General features: G+C 46.1%; 1 protein-coding gene across 2 annotated transcripts; it reads left to right on the top strand.

The window, feature by feature from the left end:
* The first annotated feature begins 4,715 nt into the window (after window positions 1-4,715).
* On the top strand, window positions 4,716-14,444 carry RBP4 (retinol binding protein 4). Of its 2 annotated transcripts, none has more exons than XM_012505827.2 (6): window positions 4,716-4,934; window positions 5,242-5,370; window positions 5,486-5,622; window positions 5,790-5,896; window positions 12,236-12,448; window positions 14,168-14,444. In XM_012505827.2, exons 2-6 carry the CDS (start codon window positions 5,260-5,262, stop codon window positions 14,203-14,205), a joined length of 606 nt encoding a protein of 201 aa, XP_012361281.1. In that variant the 5' UTR covers window positions 4,716-4,934; window positions 5,242-5,259; the 3' UTR covers window positions 14,206-14,444. The 2 variants fall into 2 exon arrangements, with proteins under 2 accessions (XP_012361281.1, XP_003255281.1); XM_003255233.3 differs by lacking the exon at window positions 4,716-4,934 and adding an exon at window positions 5,003-5,125.
* Window positions 14,445-16,828: the final 2,384 nt, after the last annotated feature.

A 16,828-nucleotide genomic window follows, 5' to 3' on the forward strand; every position in this document is an offset into this window, starting at 1 on the left:
GGTCCCACTTGTCAATTCTTGTTTTTGTTGTGTTTTCTTTTGAGGACTTAGTCATAAATTCTTTGCCTAGGCTGAGGTTCAGAAAAGTATTTCCTAGATTTTCTTCTAGGATTTTTATAGTTTGAAGTCTTACATTTAAGTCTTTAATCCATCTTGAGTCAGTTTTTGTAGCTGGTGAGAGGTAGGGGTCAAGTTTCATTCTTCTGCATATAGTTAGCCAATTTTCCCAGCACCATTTATTAAATAGGGTGGAAAATGACATATCTTAAAATTTAAACTTACCAAACAGATCACTTAGAATAAATTTATAACATGACAAAATGTTGACTTCACTGTTTAATTTTTACATCAGTGCTTCTGGTTCATTCAAAGCATAGATTTGTTGTTCAGTTTTTTTGGATAGAATATTAACTGATGGAGAAAATGAGGGAAAAAGTCAAAATCTTAGATGCTAATAGTTTTTAATGACAATAAATTTATTTAGATAAACTCTGAAATGATAACTAAGTCAATGTGAAAACTCCATTGCATTTACATAGAATTTTTAAAAGAAATATAAACCACCTGGTAATAATAAAAGGATAATAAGAATAGATAACATACAAAATATATACTCTGTGACAGGTACCCTCCTAAGATACTTACATATATTATCTTATTTAATTTTTTTTGGTTTTTTTTTTTAGATGAAATTTCGCTCTTGTTGACCAGGCTGGAGTGCAATGGCACGATCTCTGCTCACGGCAACCTCCACCTCCCAGGTTCAAGCGATTCTCCTGCCTCAGCCTCTCAAGTAGTTGGGATTACAGGCATGCGCCACCATATCCAGCTAATTTTGTATTTTTAGTAGAGACGGGGTTTCTCCATGTTGGTCAGTCTGGTCTCAAACTACCAACCTCAGGTGATCCTTCCGCTTCAGCCTCCCAAAGTGCTGGGATTACAGGTGTGAGCCACCGTGCCCGGCCTATCTCATTTACTTTTTACAATAATCTTATAAGGTAGGTACTATTATTATTTTACAGGTGAGAAATTGAAGCACAGAGAAATTAAGTTATGCCCAAGGTCATAACCAGCAAGCGATAGTAACCTACTCTAAAACTACCAGTTTAAATATGGCTAAATTAAAAAATGTGCCTGTGAGGTGAACCAGACATCGTACTTGATGCTAGAGGGGGATATACAAAGACTCTTTCTTTGAAGATTTTGAAATCTAGACAAATATCATAAAATGTTAAATGCTAATACAAGAGTGAAATAAAAATTCCAGACAATCTTTTTAAAAATCTACCAAGGAATGATTTAACTTTCTTAAACTTTCTGTTTAAACAAGTTTTCAGTAGTACTCTATATAAATGAGCACATGTAATTTCTAATTCCATCATTGTTAAAATTTTTCGCTGCAGTTAATGATTTCTACAGGAAGTTATGCTTATACAATAGCCAAAACATATGCCTACAAGGTAGAAGCACCAACACAAAAATCAACAATATCCTGGGTTAATTAAGTGTGCTTCACATTATTATACTGAACCCACTCTTCAGTTCCACCTTAGCCAGATTATCTGTTCCTATAATTACCCATCATGGAAAGGCACACCCTGTAGGTAGGAATTTCAGGCACATCTGGCAGCCAACTGCACAGGACCCTTCCATCTGCACATTTGCACTCATGAAAGCCCTGTGCCTGCACTTAATTGATAGGTATAACCAGGTATCTCAGAGACAATTTGGTTGGTGAAAACCATATTATTTTTATCCAAATTGATGAGACGGTCTGATGACTTTGCAACCACTGAGAACACCGTATTGAAAAAATTAATTTATCTCTTTGTACCTGAAAACATGGACTGACTAACCTTTCCATTTTTCAACCAACTATTTTGACATCTTTTAAATGCAGTCAGAAGATAAATGCTGCTCCACTTCCTTGTTTTTCATTTTTCTTGGCCTCCGTCCAGATGTGGGCATAAATGTTACTTTGTATAAAATGGAGCTGGTTGGAAGTGCTTAATTTTCATGAGGGTAAGGACATAAATGTCTTGCATTAGTTCTTCTGTCAGTTATGGTAAAATCTTTTTCAGTCTTTTTTAGAAGTTAGTGACTTGTTTGATGCTGTTAAGGTTAAGGTAACATCAACTTCTGTTAGAAGTAACCTCTCAAATCTCAGTAGCTTCATCCAGTGGAAGCTCATCTCTCGTTCACATAAAGTCAGTCACTAGTGGGGACCCTGGCAGATAAGAGAAGAAAAGAGGATGTGAACAATTGAACAGGCAGCTTTTCTGAGCTCTGCCTGGGAGTGACACAGCCCCTTCCACTGGCCAGAAGGCTCATGGCCTTATAGAGCTTCGGGAAGTGGGGACAGGGAAGGCAGAGGCTGGCAGACTGGTAGTCCCCAACTTTACAGCATGGAAGGGGACTGCAAATTTTTTGGTGAAAGGCCAAGTAGCCACCTCTGCTACAAGTACTAAATCCTGAGGAATTATATATTAGAAAGGGTGAACTCTGAACAGGTCTTTAAAAATAAATGCTTTATGGAGTTTGCATAGAGTGACTAATTTCAGTAAAAGAAATTATATCTATTGATTAAGCACCTACTATGAACAAGTCTCTTCATATACCCAGTGGAAAAGTGGGGACAGTGGGGACAGGTACAAAGATGAATGAAAGAAACATGGTCTATTTCTCCATGAAGCATGGCAAGGAAATGAATGAAATTTTGTGTACATTATATACGATCTATAAGATGTAATTTAAAACATAATTTTACCTACAGAAAAAGGAGCAAGAAAAATATTTGTAAAGGAAATATTTGCTTTATTTTCTGATTAACGTTTTCACCATAGAAAATTTTAAAAATACAAAAAGGCACAAAGAAAAAATCTTTCAGTGTCCCTAATCCTATCACACAGAGATATTCACTGTGAACATTTTTCCTTTTGACTTGACATATACACATATTTGAAAAGTTAATGTATGAGGATCTTTTCCAAAGTACTGAAGAACATCAGTTGACCTGAATTAACTTATTTGTAATCATGAAGAAATCCTAGAAAGAATGCCAAAATAAACTGTTTTTCTCTGATGGTATCTGGAGTACTAAGGTCCCTGATTTATCATTAAAAGAGGAGGAGCAGAGGAATGATTACATCAACTTTCTTTTTTCTTTTTTCACCCCAAATTTTTACTCTGAAACAACCTTTAAACACCCAACAAATAAACGAAAACTTGTTGCTGCATCAAAACCATCACCAAAATGAACTGAAATACCCTTCATTATTCAATCCACAGTGTGTGCAAGGGCAACCAGAATGCGTTCTAGGAGAAATGGCTGCAAGGCCAGAGAGTATTACGAGAACGTTTTTGGCAGGAATAACTGTCCAAAGGCAACTGGGCTAAGCTAGGAGCTCTCCATCACTAAAGAACTGGGAGCAAAACCTGGAAGACCTCTCCTCTGGAATGCCGAAGAGGGGATCCAAGTATTGGGTAGGAGATAGAGAGGTGCCCTAAAATCCTTTCCCACCCAGGGTGCATAGATCCATACCCCATAGGGTCCTGCAGGAGAGGGTCTGAAGCAGAACTTATTTGAGCTGTTTGGGATTACACAGTCTTCTATAAAACTGGCCCAATCAGAAGATTTCCTAGTTAGCTTGGTGTCCAGAAACAGGCTTTCCTAGCTCTGCGGCGGTTAGGAGTTAAATGCATCACCGTTGGCTCCCCAGACACTGCTGAGACTCAAACGGGTGCAAGAGTGAAGGGGAAGGTGGGAAAAAGATGGAGAAGCAGCGGGGAAGGAAGCCACAGACGTCCTCTTTTCAGGATGCTCAGAATTAGCCCTAATGCCCTATAGATAAAGGATTGATCTGAGAACCAATCAACTCCTTATTTCTGTTTGGCAGCCACCTTCCTCTTCCCCGATCTCCTCTTATTTCAGGTCTGGCTGCAGCAAAATGGCCCAAATTGACCTCGAATCTTTCCGATTTAGGTCATGGAGACACAATCGATATTGTATAGAAGGAATCTCAAGAAGAGATACCTCTTTGCCACATCATGAATTCTCATTCCGTCATTCTCATCCTTTCACTGGCTGCTTTGATCAAACGAGTGGAACTCTTAACTTCGAACAGAAAGAGAAAAACAGGGTCAGTAAATTGTGCCATCACACAGGCAAAATACCTAAACTAGTCACACTGTTTTGATTCAATTGGCTACTGACGTTATAGAATGTTGTTTACTCTTCTCTCCTTTGTCTACTCCCCAGCCAACAAAACAACCAACCTTAGCTGTTTTGAAAACAAATGAAAATTCCAACATGGGTTTGAAATAAAATTGCATCATAAACAATCGGTAAGTGTTTTTCCAAGTGGTTTCAGGGAAGTGCCACGGAGTAAGCAGGCGACCACCGAGGCTGCTAAAATATTTCCTGTCCTGACCAGGGTTGCGTTTCTGGAGAATATTTAACAGGGAGGGTTTTAATGCTTTTAAAGATGTTGAAACTAAAGAACAAATATTGACCAGAGGGCACCACAACGCTCCTGAAAGAGAGTAAAATACATCCTTTATGAAATGAAAAACTACTTGGATGAATTATTCCAAAATTCCTGCACAAGTGGACCTCAGAAGGCAGACGGAGGCGCCAATGTGGCATGGCCAGGGCCTGGGCACTCACGCACCAGGGAGCCTCGCGGGTCCGCTCTCGCTCTGTGAGGCCACGGTCTTCCCGCCAGGTTGACTCGAGCCTCCTGCCAGAGCCACTGGCCCCGGAGGCCACCCTAGACCGCAGCTGGCGGCCGCTGGCACGAGTGCAGGGTAACTGAGCCAGGGCCGCTGGCGCATTTGGCCTGGCCGAGGCCACCCCGCGCGGCCGTTCCACCGTGCCCGAGGCTGTCCTGGAGGTGAGGCCGGCCCACGGGGACCCTGCCCGTGCCCGGGCGCCGGTGAGTCAGGGCGCGTTATGCAAGTGCCCCCGGCGCCTCCCCTTCGGTCTTTCACCCCGCGCGGTTACGAAAGCGCGACCCCCTCCCCCCGGCGCTATAAAGCAGCTGGGCGGCCGCGGCGCGCTCGCCTCCCTCGCTCCACGCGCGCCCGGACGCGGCGGCCAGGCTTGCGCGCGGTTCCCCTCCCGGTGGTGAGTCGCAGCCGGGGCCTCGGGGCCGGCGGCGGGATGGGCCAGGGTGGGGTGGGGTGGGATACGGCGGCCCGGGGGTCGGCTGCCGGGCACTGACGGAGGCGCGTCTCCCGCAGGGCGGATTCCTGGGCAAGATGAAGTGGGTGTGGGCGCTCTTGCTGCTGGCGGCGCTGGGCAGCGGCCGGGCGGAGCGCGACTGCCGAGTGAGCAGCTTCCGAGTCAAGGAGAACTTCGACAAGGCTCGCGTAGGTATCGGCCCAGGGGGCCCAGGTGGCCCAGGTCCCAACCCCTATCCCCGCCCTCCCCGCGGCCCGCCGTGCGCCCTCGGACGCCAAACCCCTGCTGTCATCCTTCTCACAGTTCTCTGGGACCTGGTACGCCATGGCCAAGAAGGACCCCGAGGGCCTCTTTCTGCAGGACAACATCGTCGCGGAGTTCTCCGTGGACGAGACCGGCCAGATGAGCGCCACGGCCAAGGGTCGAGTCCGTCTTTTGAAGTCAGTGGCCGCCGGGGCAGCTGCGCCCTTTGCGCTCCGGGGTCCCCCAAGGGCCCTGCCTGCTGATTGCCACGTGGGAATTGTGAAGGGAAGGGAGCACCGAGTGGGTGGAGAGAGGGAGGAAGCCCTTTGCCCGGCTTGGCTGAGGATCCCCTTGGCTTTTGCAGTAACTGGGACGTGTGCGCAGACATGGTGGGTACCTTCACAGACACCGAGGACCCTGCCAAGTTCAAGATGAAGTACTGGGGCGTAGCCTCCTTTCTCCAGAAAGGAAGTGAGTAGTCAGCTCTGTGGGACTGTCTTGGGAATGGGGCCCCTACGGGGCCAAATTGCTGGGTTTCTTCTCCAGAGGTACCTACCCTTAGGAAGAATGGCCTGCGGAAAGGTTAGGGGGACAAGATTGGGAGCAGCTACCTAGCCCCTCCCCAAACCTCAGCTCATGAAACCTGGCCTAAGCTCAAAAGGACCTTTCGGTTTGTCAGGTGTCATTTTCCCCACCAGCCACTGTGCCAAGGTGTGTGCCTTCTCCATGCTTTCTCCTCCTGCCTTCCACATCACCACTCCACCTAGCTCTGCATTTCCTCCGTCTCTTTGGGCTGAATCCCTGAGACACCTTGACTATCTGGGGCTCCCGCAGAGGCCGAGAGAGCCCTATCCAAGGATGGAGGGAGCACTGTGCATAGGGATGGATGCCTTCTAAGTGCCTGGCCTGCCGATGCTGAGATTCTGAGCCAGGCACAGTGTGCTGTGGCAGTGGCCTCTTCCCTTTCCCCTAAGCTGTGAAAATCAGATGTGGAGGGGAGCGATGTTGAGGACTTGTAGAAGAACATCCTAAAATTTGGCCTAATCATGAGAAAACAGTGTCTACATGCCCTTTTTCCCATTTTTTTCCCCATTTATCCGAAGTTTCAAATCGGGAATCTACTTGGCAGCTAGAGAATAATGCGGGCCATGGGGCACATATCATGGAATCTTAGAGAGGGAGAGTTAACCTTTTGGAGGGGGTTCAGTATGTAGATGAATAAACTGAGGCGAAGAGAACTTTGCCCAAGGACACGCAAGAAGTTTGTTAGAGCCAATGTCAGAAGCCAGGCTTCCAAATCTCAGGCCAGGATTAGGTGGCCCTGAACTACAGGGACTCCTAATCCAGACCAGCTTTTGCAAAGTGTTGTTTGAGCTCTCCCGTGAGATAGGACCAAGGGTTGTTCAGGGAGACTCTCTCTGCTTGGTGATCCAGGGTAGAAGTGTCCTTTATTGTAACCCATTGCTCTCCATATATGGCACACCACACTCTTGGACTTCCTCTAAAGTTGTGTGTTGGATGAAATTGCATTTTAAAATTTTATTTAATTTTTAATGTTAATTTTTGTTTTGTTTTGTTTTTTTGGAGACAGGGTCTCACTGTCCTCCAAGCTGGAGTGCAGTCGCGCCATCATGGCTCACTGCAGCCTCAACCTCCTGGGCTCAAGCAATCATACCACCTCAGCCTCCTGAGTAGCTGGAACTACAGGCATGGGCCACCATGCCTGGCTAATTTTTGTATTTTTTGTGGAGTCAGGGTCTCCCCAGCTTGCCCAAGCTGGTCTTGATCTCCTTGGCTCAAGCCGTCCTCACATCTCTGCCTTCCAAAGTGCTGGGATTACAAGTATGAGCCACCATACCCGGTAGAGAAAAAGCTGAGAAGCTTTATTTTTATTTATTATCCTTGGAAATAATACAAATTATTTCAAATTGTGCAGCAAAACGTCCCAAACTGATTTATTTAGAGTAAAATATTCTTTTCTGATAATGGATTACAAAAATCAATACCAGAGGTACAAGATTACTAGTTTTTAGAAAGAGGAAACACATATGCTCTATAGCATTTCGAGATGTGCTCCTTAATGGACTAGGATTCTGTTGGCAATGCCTTTAGGGACAGGGTCAGAGATGACCCAATGAGAAGGGAGCATTTTGTTTCTTGCCTCCTCCCCATATCAAACCAGATTGGTTTGCTTTTGCCTCTTGTATATTGGTATTTTATCAGGATTTCATTTGGAGGGGGAAAAAGTATTAGAATCTTGAAAGTGATTGCTATAAGTGAGATGACTGTAATATGGAAGGCTTAACAATTAAATTCCTTCTTAGGTTACATTTCAAAAAAAAAGCTGTGCAGTGTTGTAGTTAAGCCCGCCCAGTTAAAATTAGACCTCCTAAGTTCAAATCCCAACTCCACCACTACCTGTGGAACCTTAAATATGTTCCTTCACTTCTCTGTGCCTATTTCCTCATCTGCAAAGTGAAATGATCATAGAACCTACCACATGGAGTTGTGTTGCAAGATGCAATGAGTCAACAGGCAGAAAGCACTCAGAACGGTGCCTGAGACATGAGTTCTTTGTAAGTGTTTGATATGATGGCTGCTTAGTTATCTCCCTGGTCGTGAAATCATAGCTTTAGATTCTGGGTCTAGAATGGGAGGACCCATGGAGACCACTGGGTTCAAGTCTCTTGTTTTAGAAGTGAAGAAACTGAGGCCTATAGAGAAGTGACTGGCCTAGGGGCACACGGTGAATTTTGGGCACTTAGTGACACCTCTTAACCCAGGGCTTGTAAAAAGGCACAAACGATCCCTTGGTTTTCTGAGTATCTCGCAAATGGCATGGCTTGATGCACCTACCTTATTCTGTTTTACATGCTTGTTTTGGGGTCATCTTAACAAACTCTACTTTCATTCCTTGTGCCAGTTTCCTCCCTGACCATGGTCTTGCTTTAAACACTGACTTGGACAGAGGGATTTGAAGGCCACTCCAAGAGTGGGCTGCATCCTCAGCCTCTTCCCTGCTCCACACAATGCATCTCACCAAACGAATGTGTTTAAAATGAGGTGCGCTTATGGAGAGAAAGTAACTCAGGGCCAAACGATCATGAAATTTGTTGTCAAATTATTTTAAAATTAAATGTGATCAATCTCTACAGTTGAACGTGAATGTCAGTGTTAACAGACTGATGTGGCTTGCTGCTCCAGCCTTGGGCATGCTCTGTACTGGTCTTCCCTTCTGGCTCCACCAGCGGCAAGCAGGATGTCTCGGGTTGAGGATACTACCATCAGCAGGTCTTGGTTGAATACAGGCTAGCCTCCCTGAGATTTGACTTCCTTCACTATGAAATGGGGATAAAGAATAGTTTCTATTTCATAGAATCATTGGAAGGACTAATTAAGGTAATTTGTGAAAATGCTTAGCCTAGTGCATAGTAAGTGCTCAATAAACATTAGCTATGATCATCATTGTTTTGTGCTCTTGCAGAAAGACATGGACAAAGACTCTCCTTGTGTCCTTCTGTCAGATAAAGTCTGTCACTCTGCTGGTAAAGGGGCCCTTGTCAGGCTGAATAACAATGCAGGCCTGAATGTTTACATTAGTGTTGTTCAAAGTCAGGGTTCCTGTTCCATCTATATCTAAATACACTAGGGTGCTTGTTAACAAATGCACATTTCTGGACTCAAACCCAGAATTATTGAGTCCGACATTCTAAGGGCAGGGCCCCGGAGTCTGCATTTTAAGTTTGCTCCTTGGGTATGCTGTTTCTGCACAATGAAGTTTGAGAACCACTGGTCTAGATAATTCAATCTGAAGAGTTATCTTGGCTTACTCAGGTGTCAAGGCCTCAGACTCCACTCACTTTTCTGGGGCCTGTTGGTGTATTTTGACAATGCATCAGAAATAGCATTAAATTTGTTGCCTGGCTGGCTCAGCTGGACTGTTAGGCCTGAGAACCACAGGGAGCTTCCCACCTGGTCTTGCTGCTTTAGATGATTGGAGCATGCAGGTTTAGGGAGCTGAAAGGACACATGCCAGGCCCACAGCAGTGAGCAACAGAACAGACCAATGGAGCCAGGTTGCCCGAGACAGCACCCTCTACCAAGCATTGTCTTTGGTTTTGGGACTGGCAGTCCAAACTGCTAAACCAGTCTGTGTAGGTACAGTGTACATGCAGCTACAGGGTGACCCCATTTCCTAGGATGGTAGAGGGGAGGCAGGGGCTCCCAGCCACACAGCCACTGCCTCCAACGCTCTCTGCCCCTAGCTCCACTGCATGCGGTTAGCTGCAGTCTGGAAATGGCTGGGGGTGTCTGGTTCTCCAGAGGAGCCGTGCCCAGCTGCCGGGTGTGAGGAGGTTAGAGAACCAACCTCATTCTCGCAGTGCTCTGGCAGTTCATCTCTGGCAAATACTCTTAAAAGGGAGAGCCTGGTCAAGGTCACTATGATTTAAATTCTTCGTCTTTGAATTATTCAGCCAAAAGAGCCTGGAGATTAACCAAACCAACTTAGGCCTTCTTTTAAAGTCAAGAACAGTAGCCAATTTTACTAAATCCAAGTATTGAAAGTTACTTAATTCCTCTGTCAAAATTTACATGCTGGCGACCATTTTGGAGGGAAAAAAAAAAAAGTTAAGCTGCCGATCGGCCAAGCTAATAGCTGCCTGGATCATGAGTCGAGGTAACATTTCAAAGGCAAGTGTTTTCGTGTCTGAGGGTGCCTGTGACAGACGCTGTGATCCTCATAACCAGGGAAGGAATGACTTCATCCAAGGATGAGGAAGACCACCCAGATACTCTGGAGCCTGTGAGGGGAGTCAGTGGTTAGGGTGAGGCCCAGCAGGCAGCCCTGTGGCTTCTGTTCCCAGCCTTTCTGCTGAATAACTTTATGGTCCCTGCTGAGCAGTCATGGTTCTGGAACATCTCCTCAGCCCCACCTCTGACACTGTTACCCTGGAACAGCCTCAAGGCACAGGAGTGGCTTATTCTCCTGGCAGGCCTAGGGTGAATTGAAGAGAGGGGCTCCACACCCACTCCTGGGACAGCCCTCCTGCAGAGCCTGGGTTTGGGCTGAACCCCATCCTAGGCTGGCACTCCAGGGGTTCTCAGAGAGGCACACCCAGAGGCGTCTTAGGGCCAGCATTCCAGATGGCCTTACACCCTCTAACGCAGGGGGATCCAGTTCTCTCTGCGCTTCTCCAACTGGAACACTGCAGAGGGAGCATCACCCCTTGCCCCAACACCTGAGCCTGAGATGGAGACACAAAGCCTTTTTGTTTCTTGCCCCTCTCCCGCCAGTGTACTGATTGTCTGGAGACAGCGTGGTGTAGAGGTGAAGCATGTGGGCTCTGGGATCACACTCCCTTGCTTGAATCCCAGTTCTGCCCTGCTCTTTGTGACCCTAGGTGAATTATTAAGTCTCTCTGTGCCTCAGTTTCCTCACCTATAAAGTAGAGGATGATAGTGTGCAGTTTTGGATCAATGTGAGAGGTAACCGAGAAAGCAAATGGGAATGTCCATACAGTGACTGGCACATAATTAAGTGCTCAGAAAGTCCCAATCATGGTATTATGTCAATAAGAAGGTTAAATTAAGTAGAGATGTGGCACTTTTATCTCAATGTAGGGTGACACTGTTCTTTCTCTGTGGCAAATCACTCACATACGTTCTTTTTTTCTTTCTTTTTCTTTTTCTTTTTTCTTTTTTTTAAGACAGAATGTCACTCTCACTCAGGCTGGAGTGCAGTAGCGCAAACCTAGCTCATTGTAGCCTTGACCTCCTGGGCTCAAAGTGATCCTCCCACCTCAGCACCCAAGTAGGGGGGACCACAGACGCACGTCACCGCACCCGGCTAATTATTTTCATTTTTCATAAATACCATGTCTCACTATGTTGCCCAGGCTAGTCTCAAACTCCTGGCCTCAAGTTGCCCTCCTACCTCAGCCTCCCAAAGTGCTGGGATTACAAGCACGAGCCACAGCGCCCGGCCACACATATACTCTAATTAATGTTCTTTCTTCTCCTGCCTTCGTTGATATTTTTACCACTTTCATTTACTCTTATTCTTCATGGCTTACATTTCAGCCTTGAGGAATACATATAATCTAAATTCAGTGGCTCAGCTCTGCCTCTGTGAGTTGTGATGAGGACAAGGTCTGAGAAGGAATATCTGATGCCAGATGGTGGGCCTCTTGTGTCCTCAAGGCAAAACCTACTCTTTGCCAGCACAAAGAAGTGAGTAGCATTAATAAGCAGAATTAGGATGGAGCCAGAGAAGCCGTGACCATGGGCGCAGCATCCTCCAGAGGACTGAGACAGCAGGGGGCAGCCCCGTTAGTGAGTTGATTAGGAACCAGCTGATAGAGATGGAGAAAGACATAAGCCAATATTGGGGGTAACATAAGTTGGTGGCCATCAGATATTAGCCACAAAAGACACAGATATTATTGGAGAGTAGATGGTGAAGCGACAGTAGAACGGTTTATTCTGTGCTTTTGATGAGCCCACATTCTTGGTGGTTCTTTGGAAAGATGCTGTCACATTTATAGTGACATAATCACAGGGAGAGATGATTATTGAAGTGAATGAGGTTTCCCTGACTCCAAGATTTTTTTCAATAAAGGACAACAAGATCGTTTCTGATTTGCCAAATTTTATAAAAGCTGTCAGAATTCTTTGAAGTGTCCTGCTTCCTAAGGAAATAAAACCAGCTTCTGGAAGTCACTGTGTTCTCAGGCCTGGTCGTGAGTTTCTCCGACATCTGAGCCCATGAGGGAAAGGCATTGATCGGCATGGTGGCTTTCTGGCTTGCAGATGATGACCATTGGATCATCGACACGGACTACGACACGTATGCCGTGCAGTACTCCTGCCGCCTCCTGAACCTCGACGGCACCTGTGCTGACAGCTACTCCTTCGTATTTTCCCGGGACCCCAACGGCCTGCCCCCAGAAGCGCAGAAGATTGTAAGGCAGCGGCAGGAGGAGCTGTGCCTGGCCAGGCAGTACAGGCTGATCGTCCACAACGGTGAGTGGGGTGCAGGGTGCCTCCTGGCTCTTCCTGCAGGGCAGTGGGTTTGGACTTTGGGCCCACATGCTAGTGAAATTCATTTCGTCTGCACCCCAGAGAAAACAGGGGGTCTTGGGAGCCCCTTTCTGAGGCCAAATCCTGATCCTGCTTGGCCAGATTTTTCACTGGCTTTCTCACAGGGCTCACGCAGGTGTGGGTAAAGGCCTTTGTCCAGTTCACTGGCACTAACACTGCAGTGGGCTCTCTTTTCCTTTTATTCTGCTTCCTTGGGCCATTTCTGTGGTCACCCCTGGCTACACTGTCCCAAAAAACCATTTTGACTGAATTAAGATTGTTTGGGATTGAGCAGCCCAGTAAAGAGGTGGGCAGCTCATGTGACCATTGATGGAAAAACTCCACGGGGCATCAATGTAGTAAACTCCAAAGAGAATGATTTCAACGCACCTTCTTTTTTCTATATGAAACCAAACAGCCATGACATTGACTAGCTGGGTTTCCTCACTTGGGGGTTTTGAGATTCTCTGGAACAACCATAGGATCTTTTAGGAGATATTACCCTTGTCTGATCTTGATTTTAAAACCAGGAACATTGTGGAGGAAAGAGCTCCACTTAGTTTGAATGGACACTCACTCATTGCTATGGGATACTGGGTTTCAAAATCCAAATAGAGTAATGCTAAAATGTAGAAAAAAATTAAACAAAATGGGCCAGGCGTGGTGGCTCACACCTGAAATCCCAGCACTTTTGGAGGCCGAGGCGGGCTGATCACATGAGCTCAGGAGTTCTAGACCAGCCTGGCCAACATGGCAAAACCCCATCTCTGCCAAAAATACAAAAATTAGCCAGGTGTGGTGGCATGAGCCTGTAATCCCAGCTACTCAGGAGGTTGAGGCAGGAGAATTACTTGAGCCCGGGAGGCGGAGGCTGCAGTAAGTTGAGATCGCACCACTGCACTCCAGCCTGGGCAATAGAGCAAGATTCTGCCTCAAAAAAAAAAATAATAATAATTAAACAAAATGGAGCATTTCTGTTGGTCATGAACTGACCCACTACACCAAACAGATGGGAACTTAGACCAAAATCAAATTGATTTTGAAGCTTCACCCTTCAAAATTAAATGTAAGGCCGGCGAGGATTCCACCACAGCAGGGCACCTTAGGAAGCAGATTATGCACATTGTACAGATGAATAAACAGAGGCTGACAATGATGAAGAATGATTAAAGATTGCCCTAAATCTTTAATAGGTAGCTGAGTTGGATGCAAACCTAGAGTTTTGTGACTCTGAAGTCCCTTGTGCCACACCATCTGGTGACACATGACATGAGACATAGAAACACTTTATAAAACCATCACCACTGTGTCCCAGGTCAGGCTGCCTTGGCCCCCACTTCCTGAAAGCTGAGGATGGCCCCCGACACTTTGCAATGCAATAAGGCAGACTTAAGAGAAATCAAAGGAAGCCCTGTTCATCCAGCAAGTCTTATTCTCTCCACCCCCGTTACATCCAGAGAAATTCAGTGGGTTTCAGAAACAGCCTTGAAGGTGTTTATGAATTACAGCCACCTGTAACCTTAAGGGTTGCGATCTGCTGTGATGCATTCGAATTAAGAAGCATTTGAATGAAGCCAGCTCCAAGGCCATCATGATGTTCATTATCTACATAAAAACTGGGTCCACTTTCTGTCGTTAATGGCTTTGTTTTGTATTTTCCAGGTTACTGCGATGGCAGATCAGAAAGAAACGTTTTGTAGCAACATCAAGAATCTAGTTTCATCTGAGAACTTCTGATTAGCTCTCAGTCTTCAGCTCTATTTATCTTAGGAGTTTAATTTGCCCTTCTCTCCCCATCTTCCCTCAGTTCCCATAAAACCTTCATTACACATAAAGATACACGTGGGGGTCAGTGAATCTGCTTGCCTTTCCTGAAAGTTTCTGGGGCTTAAGATTCCAGACTCTGATTCATTAAAATATAGTCACCCGTGTCCTGTGATTTTAGTTTTCATTTGTGTTTATGTCTGTGCTGCGGATGGATAGGTGGGGTGCGCTTCTTTATACCAGAAGCACGTGGCTCTTTCTGACCTTTGGCCTGTTCTAGTACCTAATCTCCATTATTGAATACTGGCTTCTCCCAACTTCCTGAAAAGGAGGTTTCCTCTTTAACTTAGGAAGGCCTTACCTACCAGCCTGGCCAAAGCATTGGTGCCAAAAGAGGAAGTGAGTAGATAGGTCAGTCCAGCGAGCCCAAGTCCTCAGTCAGCCTTAGGCCTATGAGGTGGGCGGGCTGGCAGCTCACCAACGCTGGATTTGATGGATTTGAGAGGCTGAGCCACAGGGGACAAGGTGAGCTCTAGGAAACACTCCTTAGCCCTTTATTGTCTCTGGCATGCAACTCACCTCTTTCAGGTGTAGGCAAAATGTTGAGAGGGAGGAGGGAGGCCTCTGGGGAAATTGGAAGATGGGGCTCTGGAATCTCGTTCTATAGGAAAGATCAGAGCACCCCCTACCTGGAATGCAGGGAGGGGCTGGGTAAGGGGTAAGTAGCGGGGGCTGGGACAGAACACCAGCATCCTGCATCATTAGCAGCATGTGGGAACCCTAGTGTATGGGTGCAAGGCCGCTTGCCTCAGTTTTCCAGGTGTTCCCAGGGGCCTCCATTTCTCATCCTGAAAAAAGCAGCAAGGTTTTGGTACCAGAGGGTCTTGGTTTAAGTGCAAATCTGCTTCAGATATATATTAGCTGTGGATTTGGGGCTGATTACAAGGCTTCTCTGAGCCTCACTCTTTTCTTGGGAGATAAGGGAAAATAGTCATTGCCTGATGGGCTGCAGTGAGGATTCAATTAGGCAATGTCTGTTAGAGCTCTGGGGAGCTGTGAAACCGGTGATGCCAGGCTGACGTCTATGAAATGCACTGGGAGTGAGGAAAGCATCATAGATCTCCGCCTGGGTGTTGGAATATCCAGGGACCATGGGAGGCTCCTGGGTGCCCCATGCTAGTGTTCTCCACCAAAGACAGAGGAGACAGGTGATGTGCATGGGAGAGCTTTGCCTTCCTCTCTCACGGAACCGCAGGCTGTCAGAGCCTTGCTCCGCAGCTTCAGTTTGACAACCTCAGAGAACCATAATGATATGGGAGTTAAAAAGAAATTACTTAGGCAGATAGTGAGGGTATGGAAGTCCTTGGTAAGATTTTCCTTTTAATGAAAGGCAGCCCCTAAATCCTTTTCTAACAAAGAGCAGCCTGTAAAATCGTGCTGCAGAAATAGACAAGCAAGTGGGAAGCTTGCATGGGTGAATGCCAGCAGTTGTGTCCATTGGAATGTAGTACCTAAGACTAAGCATGTTCAAAATGGCAGCTCCATCTTCTCTTTTTGCCAGCTATGAGTGCAGTAAGGAGCAGACAAGATGGCCAAGTGGAAAGTCCATTTGCGTAATCAGATTTGGGTGGGGCAGCCAGCCTTTCTCATGCACTATGTAAATGTCACACCTGGTCAAACCAATCTGTGAGCCCTATGTAAATCAGACACCACCTCCTCAAGCCTGCCTATAAAATATGCTGTGGTCCACCACTTTTCCCTTTTCAGATGCCTCTGTCTCACGAGAGAGAGAGCTGCTCTCCTCTCTCCTTTCTTCTGCCTATTAAACATTCTGCTGCTTAACTCACCCACATATGTCCGTGTCCTTAATCCTCTTGGCACAAGTTAACTAACCCCAGTTATTTACCCCAGACAGCGATGCCGCTTCAATAAGATAGCCACACATCACTTCCAAAAACAGGTTTAATTGATCAGATCTATCAACTAAAGTGAGCAAAACATCTCTGTTCTTTTGTCCTCAAGCTTGTGATTTCCATGAATCCGACTTCAGAAGCAAGCTGCTCCAGAAACTGCACGAGCAGTCACTACTGCTGGTGCTGATTTCCTCAGCAACAAAGATTGGTTGAACACCTACTATACGCCAGGCCCTGTGCTGCTGTGCATTCCAGCCACTGGCCCAGCCTCCAAGTGGTGGAGTGTCCCTGGGTTCAATCTTTGGCTCTGGTTTCTCTCTATCTCTCCAAGAGATGTTTTATAAAACCATAGGCCTATAAACACCATTTATATCTCCAAACAATGTGCATCTCCAGGCCCAAGCTCCACATCTCTGCATCCAACTGCCTATTCAATTTGGAAGTCTCACTGAGATTTCAAACTTATGAGCTCCAAATGAAACTCTTGGCTTCCCCACCCCTAATCTTTGCCGAGGCTCCCCCATTTTTGTTGTCTGCTTCGCCATCCAACCAATGACAGGCTAAAAAATCAGAGTATTCCCCTTGAACGCTCTCCTTCCCTCACATTTTATTTCATCCTTTCTATCAATAAATCATCTTTGTTTTA

The sequence above is a fragment of the Nomascus leucogenys genome, chromosome 3, assembly GCF_006542625.1.
Source record: "Nomascus leucogenys isolate Asia chromosome 3, Asia_NLE_v1, whole genome shotgun sequence".
In the NCBI taxonomy this organism is placed as follows: domain Eukaryota; kingdom Metazoa; phylum Chordata; class Mammalia; order Primates; family Hylobatidae; genus Nomascus; species Nomascus leucogenys.

Coding starts and splice junctions, on each gene's coding strand:
- RBP4 (XM_012505827.2), top strand. CDS start 5,260: ATGAAGTGGGTGTGGGCGCTCTTGCTGCTGGCGGCGCTGGGCAGCGGC. Junction 5,623..5,789: donor GGTCGAGTCCGTCTTTTGAA/GTCAGTGGCCGC, acceptor TGGCTTTTGCAG/TAACTGGGACGTGTGCGCAG. Junction 5,897..12,235: donor CTCCTTTCTCCAGAAAGGAA/GTGAGTAGTCAG, acceptor TCTGGCTTGCAG/ATGATGACCATTGGATCATC.